General features: G+C 43.2%; 1 protein-coding gene and 1 long non-coding RNA gene across 8 annotated transcripts in view; one reads left to right on the forward strand and one right to left on the reverse strand.

Annotated features, from left to right (window-relative positions):
- Positions 1–77: 77 nt before the first annotated feature.
- LOC146671566 (uncharacterized) lies at positions 78–1,173 on the forward strand. The gene is made up of 4 exons (XR_014911472.1): positions 78–324; positions 422–511; positions 718–756; positions 896–1,173. It is a non-coding gene; the product is annotated as an uncharacterized LOC146671566 (long non-coding RNA).
- Positions 1,174–1,254: 81 nt separating this feature from the next.
- Positions 1,255–23,628, reverse strand: part of tex2 (testis expressed 2) — a 31,823-nt gene continuing 9,449 nt past the window's right edge. For 6 of the 7 annotated variants that reach the window (XM_085403814.1, XM_085403816.1, XM_085403813.1 and 3 more), the window contains exons 3-13: positions 14,601–16,341; positions 13,535–13,735; positions 12,253–12,616; positions 11,348–11,643; positions 10,917–11,060; positions 10,690–10,789; positions 8,504–8,624; positions 7,771–7,893; positions 7,263–7,472; positions 6,624–6,744; positions 1,255–4,353 (exon numbers count right to left, since the gene is read on the reverse strand). In XM_085403814.1, coding sequence (XP_085259940.1) covers positions 4,207–4,353; positions 6,624–6,744; positions 7,263–7,472; positions 7,771–7,893; positions 8,504–8,624; positions 10,690–10,789; positions 10,917–11,060; positions 11,348–11,643; positions 12,253–12,616; positions 13,535–13,735; positions 14,601–16,319 — 3,546 coding nt within the window. In that variant the 5' untranslated portion in view covers positions 16,320–16,341 and the 3' untranslated portion in view covers positions 1,255–4,206. Of the gene's footprint in view, positions 4,354–6,623; positions 6,745–7,262; positions 7,473–7,770; positions 7,894–8,503; positions 8,625–10,689; positions 10,790–10,916; positions 11,061–11,347; positions 11,644–12,252; positions 12,617–13,534; positions 13,736–14,600; positions 16,342–19,944; positions 20,122–23,628 lie in introns of those variants that run through there. The other variant, XM_085403819.1, reaches the window with a different exon arrangement.

Genomic DNA, 23,628 nt, shown 5'->3' on the forward strand with positions numbered 1-23,628 from the left:
GAGTGGAGGAGGGGAAATGTCGAGAGTCTGTGAGCCAATGAGAAAAGCGATACGGACACCGGATGTGGTATAAAATAGATCCGGGGGACATTTTCTACAGCGGTCTGCGAAGAGTGTGGGAGGCATCCCTTTCAGCGTTGGGCAAGCGAACTGCGGCATGGTCGTGTTTAATTTGGCTATGAAATTTTATGTTGTAGTTATTATTATTGCAGCTGACTGCCAGTGCATATATGATGGGGAGGTGTAAAGTTAGAGCACTGAAAGCAATGACTGCGCGTTTGAGCAGCGGGACTTGACTAGGCCGCATGAGCAAAGAAAACGAAGGTAAGAACTTATTTAAAAAAAAAAAAAAACTAAATAAAAATACAACCCGCTTGAGCTCCCATCTGTAACCAGGTATTTTGGTCTCTTTGTGAAATAGGATGGTGATTGCTCTAGTGGATGTTTTCTGCACTTCACCACGTGGACAGGGTGGTGTCATACAGTCTCGTGGAGGACGGCCAGCAGCGAGGTATGAAGTCAGAAATATGAAGTACAGAAAATGTGTTTTCCCTTTGGTTCATGGATGATGAGTTTTCGTGCGTTAGACTTCTGATCTGAAAATGAAGTCAGAATTGAAATCTGAGTTGAGTCACTAACACAGGTCAGGATTTGTAATCAATCAATCACATGCACTTAAGCTTTTTTTTTTTTTTTTTTTTATCATTTTCTGCACAGGGGCCTTCAGTGTGACTGGATGTTCAGGATAATGACACAGTAAGTAATTTGAGTGTAATCCAAAATGATTGTAACTGATAAGTCTTCTGATAAATTTGAAGACATTATTGATCTGCCCCCCTCAAAGATCTTTATAAACAGCTTGTTAACAACTGAGCTTATTTGTTTTCTTCTTCAGGGACCAGCCTGTGATGCTCAAGAAGTGGACCCAGGCTTGAAGTTGCAGTGTCTCAGATAAACATGTTTTTTTTGGGGGGGGGTTTTCCATCTTTGTTTTTATTTTATTTGTACTATTTGTATTTGTTCTATTTTTATTGTATATATTAATCGACATCTGCGGGTGGACAGCAAAGAAAGAATTTCATTGCACAGAGAAATGCCTTTTCTCTTGTGACGCATGACAATAAACACTTTGAATCTTGACTCTTTAAAAAGAATAAAGCATTTTTCCACAAACCAACAGCGTCGTTTTTGTTATTTTAACTTATTTCTGGGCACTCCTCTGAACCTGGCTGGCCTCTTCCGTGGCCACTCAAAGGTGGAGAGCAGTGCAAGATCAAGTCATGTCTTGTCATAACTGGGGTTTCTTGGCTTTTATTTCACCAAGTCTCTCTTTTAAAGCAAGACACAGACTCGAGATGAAGTTCAGGTATAGTGTTCTCAAAGTGTGGAAGCTGCCCACGTGACGGAGTTTAACATCCGCCTGTGGTGTCAGCACATCTGTTAGCATTAACACTTAATTTGACACCACAAGTCAGATGTTTAAAAAGAAGAAATGCAGCCGGTTAAATACTGAATATTTTTGTCAAGTGAATGTACATCCACACACATACTATTTTTAGATTGTGAAGTGTTGTCTTTCATACTTCACGTCCTTGATTCCTCTTCCCCCAGATGAGAGCAGACGGGGCTAGGAAAAACTGGTTAACAAAAATAAGATGCCACTTATGACATGGGACAGCGGCATCATCTCATAAGTGGCTGTTATAGCCACTATATTTATAATTGGAAATGATAAAGTTCATTTGTTGAATATCTTAAAGTCCAACTCTCAGCAGGCTTCATATCATCCAATGATGTGCCACCACTACTTCACGTGTATAAACACTTCCACAAATGACACCTGTGCAACGTCTCTACCCACAGATTTGTTTCGGGAGTTGAGACAACTCTCAGCAGATCAAACTATCAGTTTCCAGGTCACGAGTGGGAACACAGAGACCTTGCATTGTCTAATTTTGTGGGTTGTAGCCTGTGGATTGTGCTTAGCTAACATGAGTGGCACCCTGTGTGGTCTTCTGCTGCAGTAGCCCATCTGCTTCAAGGTTTGTTTGGTGTGTAATTAGAGGGTGCTCTTCTGCATACTTTAGTCATAACAAGTGGTTATTTGAGTACTGTTGCCTTCCAATCAGCTCAAAGCATTCTTCCCGCCCTCCTCTCACATCAGTAAAGCGTTTTTCACTGAATAGTTTCTCCTTTGGAACATTCCCTGTTACATTAATAGATGATTGTGCAGGAAAATCCCAGTAGATACCAGCCCATCTGGCATCAACAACCATGCCAAGTCAGTTAAAACACCTTTCTTCTCCATTCTGGTGTATCTCATCTTGATACGCCTCAACTCACTGAGTTGGCGCCTTGTGATTGAACAGGCGTACCTTATGAAGCGAAACAGCATATAAATGCATGTCTTCTGATGAGAATCTGGCTCCGGCTTCTCATTCCTCATCTCTTCTGTCAGAACATCAAATCCATACGTATTCTTTCCGAGCAAAAAGATTTTATTGATCCACAATGATCAGAAACGTAACATTCTGCAACATCACTGAACACAACAGCAATGTTTGATATTGTCATCACTTGTGCAAATAAACAACACCGAGACATGAAAAACCAAAATGGGCATGTCTTAACAGACACAGTAATGGCACAAAGACTTTTTTTTCCCCTTTTCCTATTCTCAACTGATGCAAGAAACACGGCGGCTCACTATGGAGGAATGTTTAATTTACTTTAAAGGCACTTTCTGCCTCATACACTTGTCAACACACATGTCTGGACATATAAAGTAAAAGTCACCTGTAAAGCAGGGCGTCTTGGCAGATTACAAAGATCCTGTAGTTCTAGTGTATGTCATGTTTTTCTTTAATGTGTACAACAGTAGACAGCATTTAAAAAAAGGAAATCAATAAATAATTCAACAGAAACGGAGCATTCATTAGCTGGATGTCTGCTGAGAGCATTAAATAATATGGCTAATATCCAGTATGTTATTGATTTAAAATAAAACAGCAAGAGTGGATGTCCCAGCTCTTTAAACTACACATTTCTGAGTTTATGTGTTTCCATTTAAACTAAAAGTGTTTCAGTCTCCTGCTCATTAAAATCACTCCCTGCAGATTATTTTTCTCCGTCTTCTGAATTTCTGTTTACCTCATACACAACCCTCTGGTTTCTTTCTTTAAACCACACTGAAAGATTGCTTTGGCAATAAAAAATAGAAAATTATTACTTTTTGTCGACTCTGAACATAACACGAAAAGAGCGCTTGAAACATGTTGCTTAGAAGCACGTTTTTAGTGAATGAGCTATTCCATTGCACAGCTAAAGAGCTGCATTCCTATGTATACATTCAATAGACCTAGGCAATGTTTTGCTGCTGCATTTGCAGATGTACTTCAATTCACACGACTCCTCTGTAAGTCCTATGACACAGGTAAAAAGCATAATGACAGTCCTTTATTCTAAACAGGCCCGGTGTCTTATAGACACAGAGCCGTTGATTGGTTTGCATATAGGTGCCAGGCAGCCGGCACAGGCAGCAGTGTGAGTGGTTGATAAATGTGTCTCGACATCCCTGTGAAACATGTAATCACAGATGCTGGGGTTTTCGGCGAAATCGCCTGCGAATTTAAAGGAATATTCTGTCAGGTGTTTGCTCGCTCAGATATACACAATCTTCGTTTAGTGGCCTCAGGAGTTCTCAAAGAGTTATAGTAACAATAAACCAGTCAATTAGAAACGTCACATAAAAGGTTTACACTGTACAACTATCACGTTTGGGGCAGCTGTACATCACAGGTATTATGGTTCCTCTGGTTGGATCGGATGGCTATTTGTCAATCCACCATGACACACACACACACACACACACACACACACACACACACACACACACTTTAACCATGTCCCCCAAAAAAGTCATTTCATCAGAGTGAATCATAATATTTGATGTCACACTAAAACTGTGTGAATGATCGGCAGTCTGTGAGTCACTGTTCTCTTCTGTTTGCTTTTAATAGCCAGATATGAGTAGATTTCAGATCGTTTTGAAGCACAGCCTTCATGGAGCGGTGCGACAGCAGGACTGGAGTACTGGTAAAAATACCAGGGAGCCGACCGAGCCCACTGCTGGAGCTGTGATCTCTGAGACGGGGCGGGGACATGGCGATAAAAAGCTTGTCATTGAACACCTCGAGCAGCGTGCCTTCACATGTCAGAGACATCAGATTCGGGTTCTGGATCCTTCAAGGCATCATTTGTCACAGTAAACAAGTTGGCATTTGAACGCGTATCCATGGCAGAGTGCATTATGGGTAGCCACACATCATCCATGTTTGGCATCACAAATATTTTCTGTGAAATGATGAAAAAAAAACAAAAACAAGGATTAGCAATAAATATGGTGGAGGACAGTGAAGCATGTTTACTCGAAAACCACTGTGAGAGACTATTAGAGGAACAGAACCTATAAATTCTAGTTTTGTCATCAAAAACATACAAAATGAAAACAAAAATAAAGTTTCAAACTATCTCTTTTAACAAGAAAGCAACAAAGCAACCCTGTATTGTTATGTCTGAAACCCAATAAAGCCTGAGTCCAGCGTTTGTTGAAAGCCAGATGTAAACACTTGCTCACAAATGACAACAGTGTGCACCGCAGCGCTATATTTTACTAGAAGCATTGTGGAGGGGGCCAAAACGTAATTACAGCCCCTGAGGAGGAGGCAGAGATAAATGTTGATGTGTGGTAAACCTGACAGGGACAATTTGCTGCGGTAGTTTGCAGAGGTGCTCTTTGTCCTTGGTGAGTAAACTTTGAGCTTCTCGGCCATGCCAATGGTAGACTTTCAAACATCAGTTGATAAATACCACAGGATATGACATCATGCACTAAATGCACCCATGTTTACAAAAAAGGTTAGGGTGCTGTGTTAAACGTAAAAACAGATTCCAGTGATTTGGAGTTTTTTTTTTTAACTATATTCAATTGAAAATAGCACAATGTATTAACAACATATTGGATTTAAACCTACTGGTTAAAACTTTCTGTTTGGATCTACATGTTCCTCCTATGCACACATGGGTGGTAATTCTAAATAGGCCAAAGGTATTTTACATAAAGAACATTGGTTTAAGGCCAACTCCAGGCCTCGAGGGCCGGTGTCCTGCAAGTTTTAGATCTCACCCTGGGTCTACACACTTGAATCAAATGATTAGTTCATTACCAGGCCTCTGGAGAACCTCAAGACATGTTGAGGAGGTCATTTATCCATTCAAATCAGCTGTGATGGATCAAGGACACATCTAAAACCTGCAGGAAACCGAGCCTCGAGGCCTGGGTTTGGACACCACTGGTTTAAGGTGTATTCGGATGTGCTAAATACTTAAAATCCCTTGTTCAGTTCCAAACAGAGTGTCAAATTCAAACTGAACACTCACCAGCCACTTCATTACACCGTGCTAGTACTAAGTTGGATCCGGTTTTTACCTTCAGAGCTAACTTAATTCATGGCACAGAATCAATAAGGTGCTGGAAACATTCCTCAGAGACTTTGGTCCATATGGACATCACAGCATCACACAGTTGCTTCAGATTTATCGGCTGCACATCAATGATGAGAATCTCCCATTCCAACATTTCCAAAAGGTTCCCTATTAAACTGAGATCTGGTGACTCTGGAGGCCATTTGAACATGGTCACTGTGTGTTCAAGAACACAGTTTTAAGATGATTTGAGCTTTGTGGCATGGTGCGTTAACATGGTGGAAACAGCCATCAGAAGATGGGTCCACTGTGGTAACAAAGGGGTGGATGTGGTCAGCAACTAGAACCAGAACTAGCCCAAAGTCCACAAACCTGAATCATTAATACAACACAAGACAGATCCATGTCAAATTCTGATTCTAATGATCATTGCAACAGATATCAAGAATCGTCAGACCAGGTAACATTTTCCAATCTTCTGTTGTCAAATCTTTCAAATTGTAGCCTCAGTTTGCTGTTCTTATCTGACCACACTGGCACCCAGGGTGGTCTTCTGCTGCTGTAGTCCATCTGTATGTAGAGATGCCTTTCTGCATATCTTGGGTGTAATGAGTGCTTATTTGAGGTACTCTTGCCCTTAAAACAGTCTAGCCATTCTCTTCTGACCTTTTACATTGGCAAGGCATTTTCATCCACACAACTGCTGCTCACTGAATATTTTTCTTTCTTTTCTGACCATTCTCTGTAAACCATAGAGACGGCTGTGTGGGGAAATCCCAGTAGATCAGCAGTTTCTGAAATATTCAGACCAGCCCGTCTGGCATCAACTACTATACCACATTCAAAGTCACTTACGTCACCTTCCTTCCCCATTCTGATGCTCAGTTTGAACTTCATCAAGTTGTCTTAACCATGCCTACATGTCTTAATGTATTTGCGTTTTGCCATGTGATTGGCTGATTAGATATCTGCAATAATGAACAGTTCAGCGGGTATAGTAAATGAAGTGACCAGCGAGTGTAAATTTAAAACCATGCAATTCCTCGTTTTTAACAATTGAACTTGCAAATGGACAATAAGTAGACTTTATTATGACTTAAGATTAGATTTCACCGGTGCTTGTTTCTCCCAGTGTATACCTGGAACTCCTGATCCAGTTTCTTCTCAATCCACTCTGTTACATGCACCAGCGTCACCTCCCTTTCACCGAGTTTGGGCCGTGCTTTGAGCTCCAGGTGAGGCGGACTCCGAAAACCATACCTGACAGCCAAAAAGAGAAGTTTGTGATAATCGTGTTGAATTTTCAGACCAGCTTCATGAAACAGATGTCGATTGATGGGTTTTTCCTTAAATGACTGCTTCATTTCAATAAAAAAAAAAAAATACATATTAGCAGTATTTAAGGAGAAAAAAGGTAAAAACATGGAGGAAAACATGCAAAACATATATAGCATGCAACAGAAACAGATTTTTCTATATGCTGTTTTAATTATATTTTTCTTAGCACCTATTTAGTGGCGCAAATAAAGAAGTTCGTATTAATTAAGCCAAACATAAATCAGTGTGTATTTAAGGCTTCAATGTTCCACATCTTTAATGGAAAACACACCTTTGTGCCCTCATTTCTTAGATGTGATTAAACATTTTTATTCTCTCATCACTTGCTTGTGTTGTTGTTTTTGCCCAGCAGAGGGTGCAGTGCTATAATCTCAAGCCATTCACATAGATTGTGACATACCAACTCCATCCTGCAATTTTCCACATCCTTCTAAACATACCATATCCTGTCTGTGGGGGGAGGTGGGATGTTGACAGCCAGAGTCCCGCGGCACTCTTGCACCTCTACGGTGAGCAACAAGGGCGTGTTGGATACTTCCTCCATCTTCTTCTTGATGAACTCCGTCTCTGTGGCTTTCTGGAAGTACTTCGACTTGGCTATCTTGTCCACAAAGCGCATGATCTTGCTGGGTCTGTGGCCTCCCACATAACTACGCAAGTCGATGATGGAAACAGAGGAGGAGGGGAGACAAGGAGTGAGTCAGGTTCATAATTAATTCATAACGGCATCTCTTGCTACTCAGCACCCACTATCGAGGGGCTATGTGTGCAAGTGACCGGGTGCTACATTAAATCATCAGCGAGCTTTCAAATATGTATGTCTGAGTGGGTGGCTGGTTGGATAGAAAAAGGAAAAATGTTCTGTTTCAGAACCTCAGTACGAATGTTATTCTGCTCATTTTCAATTCGGAGGTGCACTAATGTTGTTAGAAAGAGACATTTGCTCACCCCTCTGCTCCAGGCAGAACAGGTTTGTCACTGAGGAGTTCTGGAGGATCCTCCTCGTCCGATGAACCGGCACTAGACGATTCCTCGTCACTGTCTGCCAGACAGTATGTCCGTGGCCTTGACCTGTCACGCACACATAAACAAGCACTCATGTTGCAAAGTCAGGCCCCAGTGGCTTTGCAAAGAGCCCTTATCAATCACTATTAATTCCCATTAAATGTATCCCAGGAACTACTTCTCCACCGATCTCACTCAAAAAAAGATCCAATAACCCAAATGGGTAACAAAATGTATTGTTTCAGGGACAGCGACTGTAGGCATCCAATTCCCAAACTCGCCAGTTTACTGTACACATGTCCACAGCGGTAAGCATCCACGGGAAGGATTAGTATATAAAGAGAAGGAGGGAAAAGGCAACACGACAAAAGGGGAGGAACTGTGAAAAACGCATGTGACAACTAATATGGCTCTAAAAATGCAAATGCACCCGATTACCATCCGACTCAGAGCTGGTTTTCTTTAGCAGAAAATCGAATCCTTCACACATTTTATTTTGGCACTGTCACTGAGAATGAGACAATAAGAAGAAAAACAAACACGGAGGAATCAGGACAAGCTGTGGAGGACGACTCTAAAATCTGGAAGCCTTCTTAAAAACAAAATAAAATCAGACCGAGCTTCACTCAGCTTCATTATTCTGCATAAAAGAAGAAATGCACTTTTAAAGCCTCACCAATCTTTCCCATGTTCTCCAAGGCCCTCGCCCTCCTTTCCCAAACGGGCCAAGTTCATCTTGGTCTCCAGCGTCATGAGGAAAGAGCCCGTGTAGGAGACCTCCAGATCAAACCACAAACCTGAGAAAGAAAACAAAGACTTATGATGTTTTTTATACCAAACCCATGCCTGCTGACATCCTCGTCAATAGCATAAGGAAAATCAATAACAACCTAATGATTTGTGTTTAATTGTTGCAAGGTTAACTGTAGTGCTCATCTACCTAAAAAAAGGTCACCTATCAGGAAGCAGTTCTTTATTAAGCTACTTCCTGTTTACACGTCCCACTCCTCAGCGGGCGGCAGGAGAATTATTCAGATTACGATCCCCCTGCTGTTTGCACAGCGAACGTCTGCAGCCAGTAACTGACGTTTATTATCCCCTCTGTCTGCCCCCCTCCCTTCTCTTCACTTTCCCTCTCCCTGTAAATGCTCATTGATTCGTACAGTCTGTGTGACAGCAGTGCCAGAGAGAAGCTACATGACAGCAGCAAGACACATCATGGAAGACAGTGTCTCATTGTCTAGCACGAGACAAACAGCAGGAAGAGACCGTCTGGATTTTCTCATTAAATTTGAAGGAGCCAACACATCTCTACCACAGACAGATGTAGAACCGGGAAACATATCACAGCAATCGTGCATTAGATATTCCTTTAAATCGCTCTCATTGTCATATAGTGTGGTGAATTTGCCTCCACATTAATAATTTCCATTTGTGCAGCATGTGCATGACCAAGCAATTGCAAAAGTGACGCTTCAGCCCGACTCTCCTCTGAGCTAATTATGAAATGTCTGCATGCTAAGATGGTTAAAATGGTTCTGTGCATACACTAACGTTAAGAATGTTATACCCACTTGTTTCTTATAAGCCTCTAGCTCATTTTCACATCTTTGCACAACTGACAAACATCAGTTTGTGTGTATTGTGCGGTTATCGAAGCACAGTGTAAACATTGTCAATCAAGCCATGTCTCCCCATAAATAAGGCATTGAGAAGCTGCCTTTCCCTCAATTTTACCATCATCACACAAGAGAAGAAATCACAAGCGTGTTCAGTTCATGCAGGATGAAAGCGCACATTTCATCATCGGCTAATGATGCTTTGTTAGTATATATCTGAGGATGTATAGGTTCAGACACATTTGTGAGCTCTGCAGACACCCTGCTCCAACAACTGAACAACAAGAATCTTTAGACCTAAGATCAAGAAAAACTGAATGTTCTTAATCTGGAATTGATAAACAAAAATTTTAACACGGCGGCTCCTCATGACATTTACATTCACTGGACACTTTATGAGGTACACCTTACTAGTTGGACCCCCTTTTGCCTTCAGAAGGGTCTTAATTCTTCATGAGACAGATTCGAAAAGGTGCTGGAAACATTTCTCACAGATTTTGGTTTCAAAGGTGCTCCAGAGATCTTGAGCTCTGGTGACTGTGGAGGCCATTTGAATCCAGTGAAGTCTTCAGCATTCGACATTTTTCTTCTGTTGTCCAATTTCGGTGAGCTCATGTCAATTATAGCCTTAGCTTCAGCAGGTCATCTTGACCATGTCTACATGCTTAAATGTACTAAGTTGCTGCCATGTCATTGGCTAATGACGCATTCGACCAGTTGAACAATACCTAACAAAATGGCTAGCAAGTGTATAATCATCATATTTTAAGAAATGACAAATTTAAAAAAAAAAAACTAAAAAAAACCCCACCCCAAATGACTGAAGCTTTTAACAATCTCTTTTTTTGCCTTAAACCAGCTGGAATTAATACACATCTCTGCTCTGTTTCTGTGTCAAACTAGTCCCTTTGCTCAGGCTTAAAGCAGGCTGGGTGAGTCAGTGTTTCAGTAATGGATGAGGGGGAGCCAAGACATGAGGTTTAATTACTGTGGCTTAATAGAGCAAACATGCAGAAAGGCTAGACTCCAGAGGAGAGAAGGACAGAGTGTTGGAGGGTAGGGGGTTATGGCTTAATCTAGCGAGAAGAGGAATAAGATGGAGATATGGTATGAAAGGTGAAGAAGACGGGTTGGGGAAAAGACAGAATTAATAAGTGGCTCGAGTAAGATAAAAATAAGAAATCTTGAAAGCACCCACAAAAATGTAAAAAAAATAACACACCTAATGTAATTTTCTTCCTACCTTGGTGGTCCACTGAAGGTTTGGAGGCACGGAGGATCTTAGGAATGGAGAAGCCCATGTCTAGCTCTGTCAGAGTCAGCTCATTCATAACATATGGCAGCTAAAAGACAACATGTACGGAAAAAGATACAAATACAGCCAACGCAAAGACAAATCTCTATCTCTTGAGGAAATCTTCTTGCATTTGGATATTACTAACTGTAGCTACTGCTACTACTACTACTCACCCTGATCTTACTGAGCTTCATTTGGATCTTTTTGGAGACTACATTGGCCCAATATTTCTCTCCCAGGAAGTCCCAGAATATCCTTCCCAGAAATGCATTTACCCAGGCCTCAGGCTCCGCAGTCTCCTCTGAACTCCTACGCAGCTAAAGGACACACATACATGTATGAATGGCAGTTTTGAATATCTATAATCATTTTCTGCATCAAGCTTGAGCTTGATATATTGAGTTTGCTCCCAGCAACCCTTCAGTAAGATTCACTGAGTTGCCAGTGGTTCGGAGCTCTCTGGGGTAACTTCAGGTGACAACAGACTGATTTAGTTGATATTGTGGTTTAGACGTGCAGACCCCAGGGGGGGCTTTTGATAGATGCCCACTTTGGATGACAATCTTTTTCTATTCAGCCTGACATGCATCCATCTGTCTCCTACCTTTTTGGTAGTCTGGGGGCTGCTATCCGGGCTGTTCCTAGCGCTGTCAGTGGCAGTCGGGCTTCTAGGCGGCACCTGGGGACTCACGTATTTGGCCATGTAGACATTATAGTCCAACAGCATCTTCTGCTTCAAGCCTGCAGTAGAGCCACAGGAGAGAGCGGCGGTGGTCTCTCTGTGACGAGACTGAGACTGAGACAGCTCCTCCAGGCTTCCCCGGCTGCTGCTCCTGCTGTCAGCCTCCAGGCCTCCGACAGATTGAAAGCTGCTACTGCGACTGTGGGAGGGTAAGAAGGCTACAAATGGAAGGAAGGAAATGTGGGATGTGAAGGGGGTGTTTTGACACAATTATGCTAGAACACGGAACATTTTTAGTGATTCCAGATTTGTATACAATAATAATAAATGCTCAAAATTTAATTAGCCTTAGATAGCTGTCAGCTATTTTTGTATTCCTTTCTCACAGTAGACTGCAGCACTCTGAATTAGCATGCTGTACACTGCTTTCCAGTAATCCAGCCCTACCTTTACTACCTTTATCTCCTGACCCACACAATTTTGGCATTTCTCTTTGTATAAGGCCTCCTCCGCACAGGCTTACATCCCACTGTGGAAAGTGATGCTATAATACGCTGATGCTCTGTGCTTGTAATCCTGCTGACCCACCACACTCATCGGTTCACTTAGTTGAGGGGATTGGCAGTCCCTAAGCTGGGGCTTATGCACAGATCTGATTGCTGCGCAGTTGCCTACTTAATAGAACGGCTATTCTGACATCGAGGAATGGCGCGTGTCTGTGCAAATACAGGTGTGTAAAAAAAAGAAAGAAAGAAAGAACATGGATAACAAATGCTTTACGTGTGTGTGTGTGTTTGCACCTTGATCTGGGAGAGTGTGAAGCTCACCATTCTTGCAGATGCTAGGCAGACTGCCACCTCTTCCCTCTGATTTCATTCGGGATGCTAGAAGAAATCTACGGAACCACTCTTCCTTTTCCCGACCCGTCCTCCCGAAAAGGTAGATAGTCAAATCCCCGCCTCCAAAGGTTGGTTTTTTGGGTTCCTCTGCTGACGCCGATCCTTCTGCCTTCTCACCCTTGTCCGTTTTCTCCACCTTCTCACTCTGAACTGTCGATTTTTCTTCCCCAGCTTCAGGCCTCTCTCCCTGGGCCTTGGACATGAAGTCATCCTGCTTGGCCAGCTCAATGCAAATGGGGTATTTCTTGTTCCAAACTCTCTTCCTAGCCAGGCTCTGAGGCATCAGGTATATCTGTGGGGTATAAAGACTGACTTCACTAAATCAATCTCATGAACATGAGTGCTTTCTTTATTTCTTTATTGGTGTTTCTAGGGCAACAGAATGATTATAAAGAAAAGAAGATAAAGAGAAAAAGTGTTCACATTTTTATGCGGCAGATTGATACCTGAGGGTATGAGTGGAAACAACTGGTGGCAATAAATGTAAGAATATGCCTGTTTTCTGTTGATAAGTAACCAAGATTTGGCACCATTCAGGGCTGGAAAGGTTCATGTACTTCTGCTTTTGTTCTTGCTATAGGCCAACAATTCTCTAATACATACAGCAGCACTTCATTCATCCCTGTGGTTGTAATGGGTTGGAGCGGTATTGGATCTCAGATTAAAACAATAACACCATGAGCAGAAATTGGACCTTCAGGGATGCTTTTCCTGTACGAGTGTCTGAATAAACTACACACTAAGTATCTACAATAATAACTGAGAAAGGGCACTTTAGGAAACCAGAGAAGAAGAGTAGGTTAAGGGTACATGATGAAACCTTTTGCTCTGTGATACACTGACATGAGAAATGTCAGCTGTGCCTTGAGATATGCAAAACTGTTGAATCAGTGCGCTAGTACACAAGATACACAACTGTGTATATAAGGTCAGTGACCTGTGATATTCACTCTACGTTTACACACAGTCTACGAGTCACAAGCTGTGATTGTCACTGAGCATGACCTATTAGCGAGCATGCAGTCGGGCAAAGGCAAATGTGACGGGACGTGTGCTCGATGTCACTAAATGTTAAGCTTATCATCAAGCACAGTAATACACTGAGGAGACGCGCACACACACTTAACACATTAATTTCCCCCTCGTCTTTGAGTGGTGTTAGCAAAAATCTCTCTTTCCATGACCAAAAGGTTTGTTTAAGCCACCGCACCTTGCTGTCAGTCAGGTCGTAGATCTTCTGGCTGATGTAAGTGACGTCAGGTTTAGGCTCATTGTGTGTGGCACGACGGGAGATGTTCCGGTTGGGCTTGGACAGACGCAGGACTGAGCCCTCTAGACGGACGTAAACGGAGTGGGTCAGGGTGGCATGGTACGTCTCCGGGTCATAGCTGTGGATCTCATTCATCCAGCCCTGCGAGAGAGAAGCAGAAGACTTTTCAGCTACAATGAAGTAAAACTCGAGTCACCTCTCAAGACTTTTGCACAGTCTTTTATACACACATCAGATTTTCAGTTTAAAACCAGAGAATTAATTTGCTCAAATTAACTAAGTAACCTCCTGAGATAAAAAATGAAACCATCATTAAAGTGCCAAAAAACACAGTTTATTGAATCTCCACTATGTATCACATACCATTGATTTAAAAAGACATTCTTGCTTAAAATTTATGCAACACAGCAAAAGATAAAGTGGGGCATCTGAGACTTTGTGTATTCCCAAAGAAAGACAAGTATGAAGAAAAAGACAAAGCTTGTTGGACCGCTTCCCCACACTTGTGTGCCCGAGGGGCTGTCGTTCATCTGCCTGTATCATGTTCTGCAGAGCTCCTCTTTTTGGAACAGCTGTGGCCTCTAGCCATCAGGCTATCCTGTGCAATCGCTTAGTACCCACTAAGGCACACACACATACACATGCTTGCATAACTCTGTCAAATTACTAAAGATTTCTCTTCTGATTTTCTGAGGTTACTCGAGAATAAGGAGCAAACGGTGGTGCTGTCATTAAAATGTTTCGCTTAAAGAAAAACTGGAGCCATCACTGGAGAAGAAGTGCAACACAACCTCGTGATTCCCCAACAGGCTGCACAGATTGAATTCTCATCCAAACTCCTACCTTTTTGTTCCCGAAGGGCACTGTGTTAACAAAGGCAATTCAACTGAAATAACAGAGTAGAAACATATAGTCTTCTTCAGAGTAAGGACAAACTGAACATAGGCACCACACTTGGGAAAACTAATCACAAGTTTACTTTTGAAGTCACATGTTTTGCCTTTACCTTGAATATCCCTGGTTCCTTAATATCCAGCTGGGCCACATTCCATTGCTCTATCCTTCGCCTCCTTTTTCTGCTCACTGATGAGGAGGGCTGAGGGGATGACAGCCAAAGCACGAGCAACGCCAACGCGAACCCCGCTATTATCCCGTGCACTACTGAGCACACACAGGGTGGCACAGGAAGCACCAAATACCAATACACCAACTGTGTTAAAATAATGAGACCAGTCACGGGTAAGGTCTCGGCCTCCTCTTCGGCTCTCTCGTCCTCTGGATCGAGCTCACTACACAAACCAGTGCTACCAGTATGGGGTTGCCGGGACCCAGAACGATCACCGTCCGGTGTCTCTGTGTCAGTACATAACTCAAAGTCTTCGCTGTACAGCTCACAGAAGTCCTCGTCTTCCTGTCGAGCTACCAGGGCTGACATCGAACAGCGGCCCAGAGTGAGAGAGGGAGATTTGTGGAGGGCAGAAGATGAGGCCTGGGTGAGGGCTGGCGCGAGTGATGGGAAAGAGAAAAAACCTGACTCTGGGCCCTTAGCTGTGGGGGTTTCTTCCTCGTCTTCTCCTTCTGCCCCTTCCTCCTCTTTGATGCTGTAGTTGTTGCCACCTTCTCCGTGTCCATTTACCGCTGTTACTCCGCTGAGCTCCGACGCGCTGGAGGACAGCGATTTGGCACGATAAGCAGCACTTCCAGCAGACCCCGTACCAGACTCATCCCCCATTATCTTACTAAAAAGCTGCAGAGGGTCTGACATCACTTCCGATAGCCGCCGCTTGGTATCCTCTATCTTGGCCTCCACCTCTTGGACTTTGAAGAAGGACCTACCATCTGGAGACATGATGGGGGAGGAGGGGGCTGTTTTAGAGTCTCCACCTGCTTGAGTGACGATGACGGGACTGGAGGATAAACGGGGTTGGGAGAACTGTTTGAAGAGTTGCATGTTGCGAGGTGGAGGCCGATGGGATGGCTGTATTTGCTGATGCTGAAGAGGCCCTTCCGAATGGTCAGCCTTGGAAGCGTCCGTGGACAGAGACTTAACAAAAGACTTCATTAAGTGTCGATGACGTGCGTGGGTTGGTGCTACGGTGGAAAGTGAAGGGACAGTTTCTCGAGACTCAACGTCATTGGACAAAGACCTAACCAGACTAAGAAAAGGCTTGGAGGATGACAGTGCTGCAGACTTGCATGGTGAAGAGGAGCTGGAGCTTGCGGGGGAGGGATTGACCGGGAGCCGTTCAGACGGCCAGGAGGAGCTGGCAGGAGGATTGGAGGAGAGGGTGGATGTGGGATTAATAGTCAAGGCAGGAGAGTGTGTGTGTGGCTGAGGGTCTGAGGGCTGCACAGATAAGGTGGTAGATAAAACTGGGAGAACAGCAGGTCCCGAGGGGGTGTCTGCACCAGCAGATTCAAACAGCAGTTCCTCTTTTGCTTCCAAGCCTGTAGCAACGCACCGGTCATCAGCTGCTGAAGCTGGACCTTGAAGCCCCCCTGTACCATCGAGGACAGACTTGTCTTTAACAGATCCAGCGGGTATCCCAAAGAGCTCCTCTTCCTCATCGTCTTCCTCTTTCCCCAGAGCAGAGAAGTGTATGGTGATGGTGTCACGAGAGTGGGAACGCTGGACCTGCAGCTTGGGTCCAGGGGTGTGACGAGGGGGCGGAGTGGCAGCATGCTGGCCACTTCCCCTGCTGCTGCCGCCCTGACTGCTCATCATCACCCTGCACAGGGCTCACGGCCTGGGGGGGGGGAAAAACAAAACAAAACACAGAGACAGTGGGAACACGTGGTTAATAAAAAACAATGAAGCAATAGTGCATCAGTGCAGGGGGGAGGGAGGCTGTAGTGTTTGTAGTACAAATTGGCAATTCGATTTAATCAGCGATTTCAAACCAGACGTATAAGTACCCTGAGGGCCACTTCTGCAGTAGCCAGGGGATAGGTGGGAAGATGAGATCAACCAATGGGGGGAAAAAAAATTACATTGCAATTTAATTACAGAATTGAGCAGGCCTGAACAAAATGGTCTGAGCGGAAAACTACTGGAAGTAGTCGATAAGCAGTAGAAAACTGACACCCATAGAGAATGACAGCCAAGTAGATAAAAGTATAAATTAAACTATTAAATTTGTTACCCAGCAGCACAAAATACATTAATGGCTAAACACTTCAAGATTTTTACTATGCATCATGAAATTATTGGTTGCTAACTGCCCTCAACTAATAAATGGTAAGCTAAAGAAGTGTCTACCCGGTTAAACTGACTGAACACATTCCTGCACGAGGTGCTGTTGATGAAAGAGTTCTCGAGTTCATGTGACAACTGCAGAGACCCCCACGAGCTCTAAATGCACTCCTTGTACATACAGTACTTGAGACAGAAAAGAACAGCCTTGCAGCTTTCTGTTCACCCTAATGTGAGTGGACTGGACAGGTATGTCTATGTTCCCCAACCCATTAGCTCTCATTATGTAAGGTTGTAGCCGGAAGACCGAGTTGCTCTCAGGCCAAGCCTCTATCTCTCTCCCGCTCTGTCTTACAAGCACCCAGTCACTCATCCCACTATGGCAACATGATTAATGGGTTACTTCAGAGCTCACAAGTCTCAAGAAGAAGGGCCATCAACATTTCAGCTGTGTTTAACTCCACCCTCCAAAGGGGGAAAGAATGCAGCGGGTTAAATACTGAAAAGAGGTGAAAATGAGAACGGATCAAAAGAAGGAGCACTCCAAGAGCTCAAACCTCCCCCGAGCCAGCTCACTCTCTGGGCGGCTTTTCATGAGATTTCTTTTTAAACATTGAAGTTTGCAGTACAATAAAATTAAAGCATTACAGGTAAGCAAAGTTCAAACATGACATGATATTTGGATGCAAACTAAAACGTGATATTTAGAATCCACATATACCAGTATGACTTCCTGAATGTTGCCAATACAAACAAAGGCAGCAGCATTTTAAGACCAGTTTTAAAGATAAGAGATTCTATAAAGGGTTGACCTTATTTGACCTTAAAAAAGACAAACATTCACATGACAAGAAAAAAAAAAAAAAAAACCCACTTTCCCTCACCAATCCAAAACAATATACGGGTCATAATGACACCACAAAGTGGCCGTTCAGCTGAAGCGATCACAGAAACAAGGCGTCTTTTGTGTAGTCGACACAGTGGAACCGCAGTCGTTCATCATGCAATGATTTCACTGAATGAGGCCTCGCGTCGTTATTGAGTTATTGTGCTTGTTTATTCTTCCTCATCCTTGGTTAGCATGATCAAACAGTCAGAGCACACATATGTGCAAACATGCTGTTTGTGCACACAACACCATGCAGCCTCTTTGGTGTTGGGGTTTTCAGCTGGTTGATATAAAAAAATAAAAAAAAAAAGGTCTGTAATGGAAGAAGGAGGGATGGGAGAGGGACAACATAGCAGTAAGCTTGTGTGATTGTCTGCATTTCTGAGAAAGCCTCAGTGCCCCTTAGGGGCTCTCTGGTTGGCACTGTATCTCCAGAGATTGCATTTGCCGGGATGGAATAACAGAGCGTTTGACTTTCCCAGCCAGCCATTCACTTGGCTGAGCTACAATAGGTTTTGTGTGCTGTTGGTTCTGCCATGGTAAGTGCTAGGGGCAGAGCAGATCGAATAAAAACAACAAAAGAAAATGACAGATACAGGGAAAAAAAGAGCAACATAAAGAAGAAAGATGAAAGGCCACAGGGGGTCTGCTGAAGCAGCAGACGACCTTTCAGAGACAAGCTTTTGAAGCAGAATTTACTTAAAGACAGGAGGAGAGAGAAAACAGGGAGGACGAAAAAGATGAGGGGAAGTGGATGAGAGTGAGAGGAGAGCATGGAGAGGAGACAAATTAAGTGGGGAGACAGAGTCATGGAGATGGGAGAGGTTGTTGTTGTCATCAGAGCCTGAAGGACGAATTAAAGCATTATGGAGGCTGACAAGGTGAGCAGGGAGCAACGTTTCCAAGTTTTCTCAGAGTCAGGTTTTAGCAAGGTGCAGCCAAAAGACAAAAAAATAAAAAAATAAAAATCGCACACTGAATCAATGCAAAACATAGCACGCTTGCACGCACCTACACCTTTTAAGGTACTGTTCTCCTCTGTAGACGTAAGGTTTGCTGTTAAGATGAGTGCTATTCAGGTTCACACCAACACTGTGTTTGCTGACACACCCACAGTTTCGGGTACTTCCTGTCATCAAAGCTCCACTGCCATTAAACGCCTTGCGTGTGTTTGTTTTAGCCACTACTGTGAGACGAGAGGAGACTGGCATGGAGACGAGACTCATCCAATTAATCAATGCAAGCATGGCCTCTCTAATCAGCTCAAGCCAGCCCTATGGAGACTTCAGAGAAAGGGAGGGAGGTTAAAAGCAGCAAGGTAACATAATGACATAAGAGGCTGAACAGGCTACAGGGCAACAAGCATGTCAGCACAGGGCACAGCGGCCCGTGTAAAAGGTGTTCAATGACGACTTCTACATAAAGCAATGTTTTTGTAATGTAGAGTCTGCTAATCAATATTATACACAAAAACATCCTTGTCCAATACCAACATCCTGCTTCAATTCAAAGTGCATCTACTCCACAGAAATTCTCTGCTATCCATTATTAGACACAGAAAGGGAACATGAGAAGTGGGCTGCTAAAGGAAAGGTGGGAATTTTAGTCAACACTGGGTTTTTAGGGCCAGTACCAAGTTGTTGTTGTTTCCTAGTTAATCCCAACCTATTAAGTGCATCCCTGTAATTAAATAACAAGGTGACTGGCGGGTGTTCAGGACAGCCCGGCGTGACCTCGCCTAAAGTCTGCAAAGTTCATTTCCGCAAAGACATTTTACCTTTAGATAAACAAACAGAAAAGAAAAGAAATAAAAGCAGGCGTGCAGGAGTGACGTGAGCCCACTGGGTGAAAAATGGTTGCGAGAGAAGAACAGAGAGGACATCAAAAGAAGAAGCGAGTCAGCGAAGGGACTGAAAGGGGAGGGCGACGGCGGGAAGATAAATCGAGTGAGACAGAGAGATCGGAGATGAACGCAGGGTGCAGGGCGGGGGAGGGGGATGATGGCGCAATTGATTGTCACTAACAACCGAGATACACAGAGGCCTCACTCACTAACGAGTGCACGCACACTCACACTCTGTGGACTTGTGATGCGCACAGTTGCCTGGATGAGTAGGGTGCAAGCAAACCGAGACAAAGGGGAGAATAGTCTGAGCAGCTAAAGCGAGCGGAGGGAGAGAAACAGAAAAAGACACAAGGGTCGAGGAGGCTTTGTCGCCGAGCACACGAGTCACACAAAAGCTCAGAGCGGGTAAACACACGACACACCTTGTTTCATACTCTGCTGCTCGCTCCTAGGAGAACGCAGGTCCCAGTCATCACGGGCACCCTGGCCCTATTACGCAAACTGTACTGGACTTTGTTTGCTTACATGCAGCATATTGCACAGAGGGCGAGTCAGAGCGTGTCAGCTGGGAAAGAATCCAAACATTTCCCACCGTGACCTAAATCAGAAGAGTCGAACGCAAATGAAGAGAGGTCATCACGATCATAGACCAACACGAAAGCCGGACTACGCCCGCTTTTATCAGCCAAGGAGTCCCTGACTTGACTCTCACAGTGAAGAAGCAACAAAAGCAGTTCTTAAAATAGCTCTGCGAGGCAGTGGAGGTGTCGTCCCCCAGCACCAGACTGGCCGTTTACAGCGCACAGATGGGAGACTAAAAAGGATTTAAGCAGTATAATAGTATATTCAACAGACAAAGACAAGATTTAAAATCGCTACTAAATGACATGAACTTTTTTTCGTAGACAGGCAGTCACAAAGCGCTGTGCACAAAGGTTAAAATAAAGAAAACATCAAGTAATAAAATAGACAATATAAATAATGCAAATTCAAAAGTGTTGATTAACAGAAGGCCTGTTTAAATAATAAAGTTTTTAACTGCTTTTTACACAGAGTCAGCCAAACGTAGTTGTGGTGGTAGACTGTTCCACAGCCTTGGTGCCACCGACTGAAAGGCTGAAAAGGGAAGAAAATTTAGAAATAACAGAGTCATCAATAAAGCGCCTGCGCCTAAAAAAACCTTGGGGAAGAGACTCTGAGTTGACAGACACATTAAAAGAGACTGACTTATGGTCGCTAAAAACAACGTCATTTAAATTCACGTGGTCAAGGGAAATGCCATAAGTGAAGACCAAGTCCAGAGTATGCCCAGCAGTGTGAGTAGGGCCTGATACATGCTGAACAAAATTAAAAGAGTCCATGATGCTCAGGAACTCCTTAGTGGTACTATTTGATGAGTCTTCTGCATGAATGTTGAAGTCTCCAACAATGACGACCTTGCCCAGTTTAATAGTGGAAATTAAAAGTTCTTGCAAGTCTGCCAGAAAAGATGCAGCAGACCCAGGTGGACGATAAATTAAGATACCGTACATGGGCTGATCTCTTCCAATTTTTATCACGATCATCTCGAAAGAATTGTAACAGCTCGAAGAGATCATCTGGCATAAAAATGTCTTTTTTAAAAATTACAGCTGTTCCACCTCCTCGTCGAGATATCCGAGGTGCACAGAGAAACGAACAGTCTGCGGGACAAAGCTCTAAAAGATGTGAGACTTCATTCTCACGCTGCCACGTCTCAGAGATAAACATAAAATCAAGCGTCTCTGCACAGAACAAGTCATTTAAAATATAAGACTTGTTGGCAATTGAGCGGGCATTAATCAACATCACCTCTGTAAAGATCTGCGATCGTGTCTTGTAGTTCCTGCAGTGTTGGCTTATCGTGAGCTGGTTACTTACCAAGAACATGACTTTTTTTTTGTTCTTTTTCGAAGTGTTTCGAATGGCTCTTTTAAGGATGCAAATAAGGAATTAGACTTTTAAATGTATGCTAATTTCACAGGTTTTTAAAACAGAAATCTGAATAATGGCTGAAGCAAGATTCAGAATTCGTGCTTCGATTTGTCAACATTAGAGTTTTTTTTAGAGAGGGGATTATATCTGCATTTATTATTCAGAAAAATTCCAAATTATTGTCAGCAGCCGGGAAAAAAATCCATTTTTGATATGCAAACAAACCTTTCGGTAAATCTGTAAAGTAAATGACGGCAAATTTATTTCGGGCTCGGTGTGTGAAAAAAAGAGAGAAAATGGGTTTTAATGTGTTTTTCACATTTTGTATTTTGCATTGCAAGTTTTCTCAAATGTATTCTTTAAATATGTGTTAACCAAACTCTTATTTGCATATGCATTCATCAGCCTCTCTGTTAAAGTGTTTGCTGATGCAAATATGTAATCAGCCCACCACATGTCAGCAGCTCAACACATTTAAGAATACAGACATGGTCTAGACCTTTAGCTTTAGTTCAAACATCAGAATGGGGAAGAAAGGCTATTTAAGTCACCTGGTATGATTGGTGGTGCCATATAGGCTGGAATATTTCAGCAACAGCTGATCTGCTGGGATTTCCCAAGAGATTTACAGAGAATGGTCAGAAAAGTATGCAGCGAGTGGCTGTTCTCTGTGTGGATCATGTCAGAGTTTAGAGGAGAATGACCAGATGGTTTCAGTCTGATAGGAAAAAAACTGTAACTCAAGCAGCCACTTGTTACAACCAAGGTATGCAGATGGGCATCTCTGAATGCACACATTAAACCTTGAAACAGATGAGCGATAGCAGCAGAAGACCACACAAGGTACAACTCCTGTCCACTAAGAACAGGAAACAGGGCTGCAGTTCACACAGGCTCAACATAATTGGAGAAAAAGACGATTGGAAAAATATTGTCTGGTCTGATGAAACTCAATTTCTGCTGCAATAGTTGGATGGCAAGGTCAGAATTTGGTGCAAATAATATGAAAGCACTGGTCCATTCTACCTGGTATCAATGGTTTAGGGTGCTGGTGGTGTAATGGCGTACACAGAAAATATCAACACAAAAGCCTCCCTGAGTATTGTTGCTGACCATGTCCATCCCTTTATGACTCTAGTGTATCCATTTTCTGATCTGATTCCAGCAGCTCGGATTCTACAAAGCTCAAACTTAAGCAGTCACCAGATCTCAATACAACCTTTGGGATCAGGGGTGCACATAAGTGGTCCGCGGGTGCGCATTCGCTGTCAAAATAAAAGACGCGCACCAGATAAGAAGTTGCAACGCGCGTTTGCGTCCATAATATTTTCTGGAGGAGGACAGACATTTGTTTAGAACGATGTAGATGTAGAAAGATGTAGAAGAAGCTCCTTTAAGCAATTACTTTGGTTTTCCTCCACCTCCAAAGAAATGTCAGAAGGAGTCCGAACCGCAAAAGAAGTGCGTATTCTCGGAAAAGTGATTGCAGGAGGTGAGCTGGCTTCAAACAAATGATGAACGCACAGAGGTGTGGTGCAGAATATGCCGTGAAAATCCCACTCTAGCGGACAAAAACAGTGCTTTTTATATGGACGCAAACGCGCGTTGCAACTTCTTATCTGGTGCGCGTCTTTTATTTTGACAGCGAATGCGCACCTGCAGACCACTTATGTGCACCCCTGTTTGGGATGTGGCCAGAACAGTAGAGTCACATTGTGGATGTGCAGCCGACAAATCTGCAGCAACTATATGATGTTCTCATGTCAAAATGGACCAAAATCTCACAGGAACGTTTCTAGCACCTTGTAAAATCTACGAATTTATGGAAAAAGGGGGGTCCAGCCCAGTACTAGCAAAGTGTAACGGTAAATGTATGTCAACAGACAAGACAGTATTTTAAAATAAAGACATTTTTGAACATTTTCTTTGCAAAAGTCTAAAATAAGACACGTTATGCAAGTTAAATAGCCCCCAAATGCAAAAGCGAAACGTCCTTTTGATACTGTACCCCCCACTTTTGCATCACACCTTTGTAATGTTAAACCTGAGTGTGGACATGGACATAACGGACATGTCACATTCAGTTTTACTGACTATTTTTGGGCATTCACATCAGCAGTGATCACCACTGCCTGTCTCACACTCAGCCTGTT

Source organism: Rhamphochromis longiceps, linkage group LG4, assembly GCF_057381845.1.
Source record: "Rhamphochromis longiceps isolate RC_006_pf linkage group LG4, R_longiceps_female_GT1.1, whole genome shotgun sequence".
Classification (NCBI taxonomy): Eukaryota; Metazoa; Chordata; class Actinopteri; order Cichliformes; family Cichlidae; genus Rhamphochromis; species Rhamphochromis longiceps.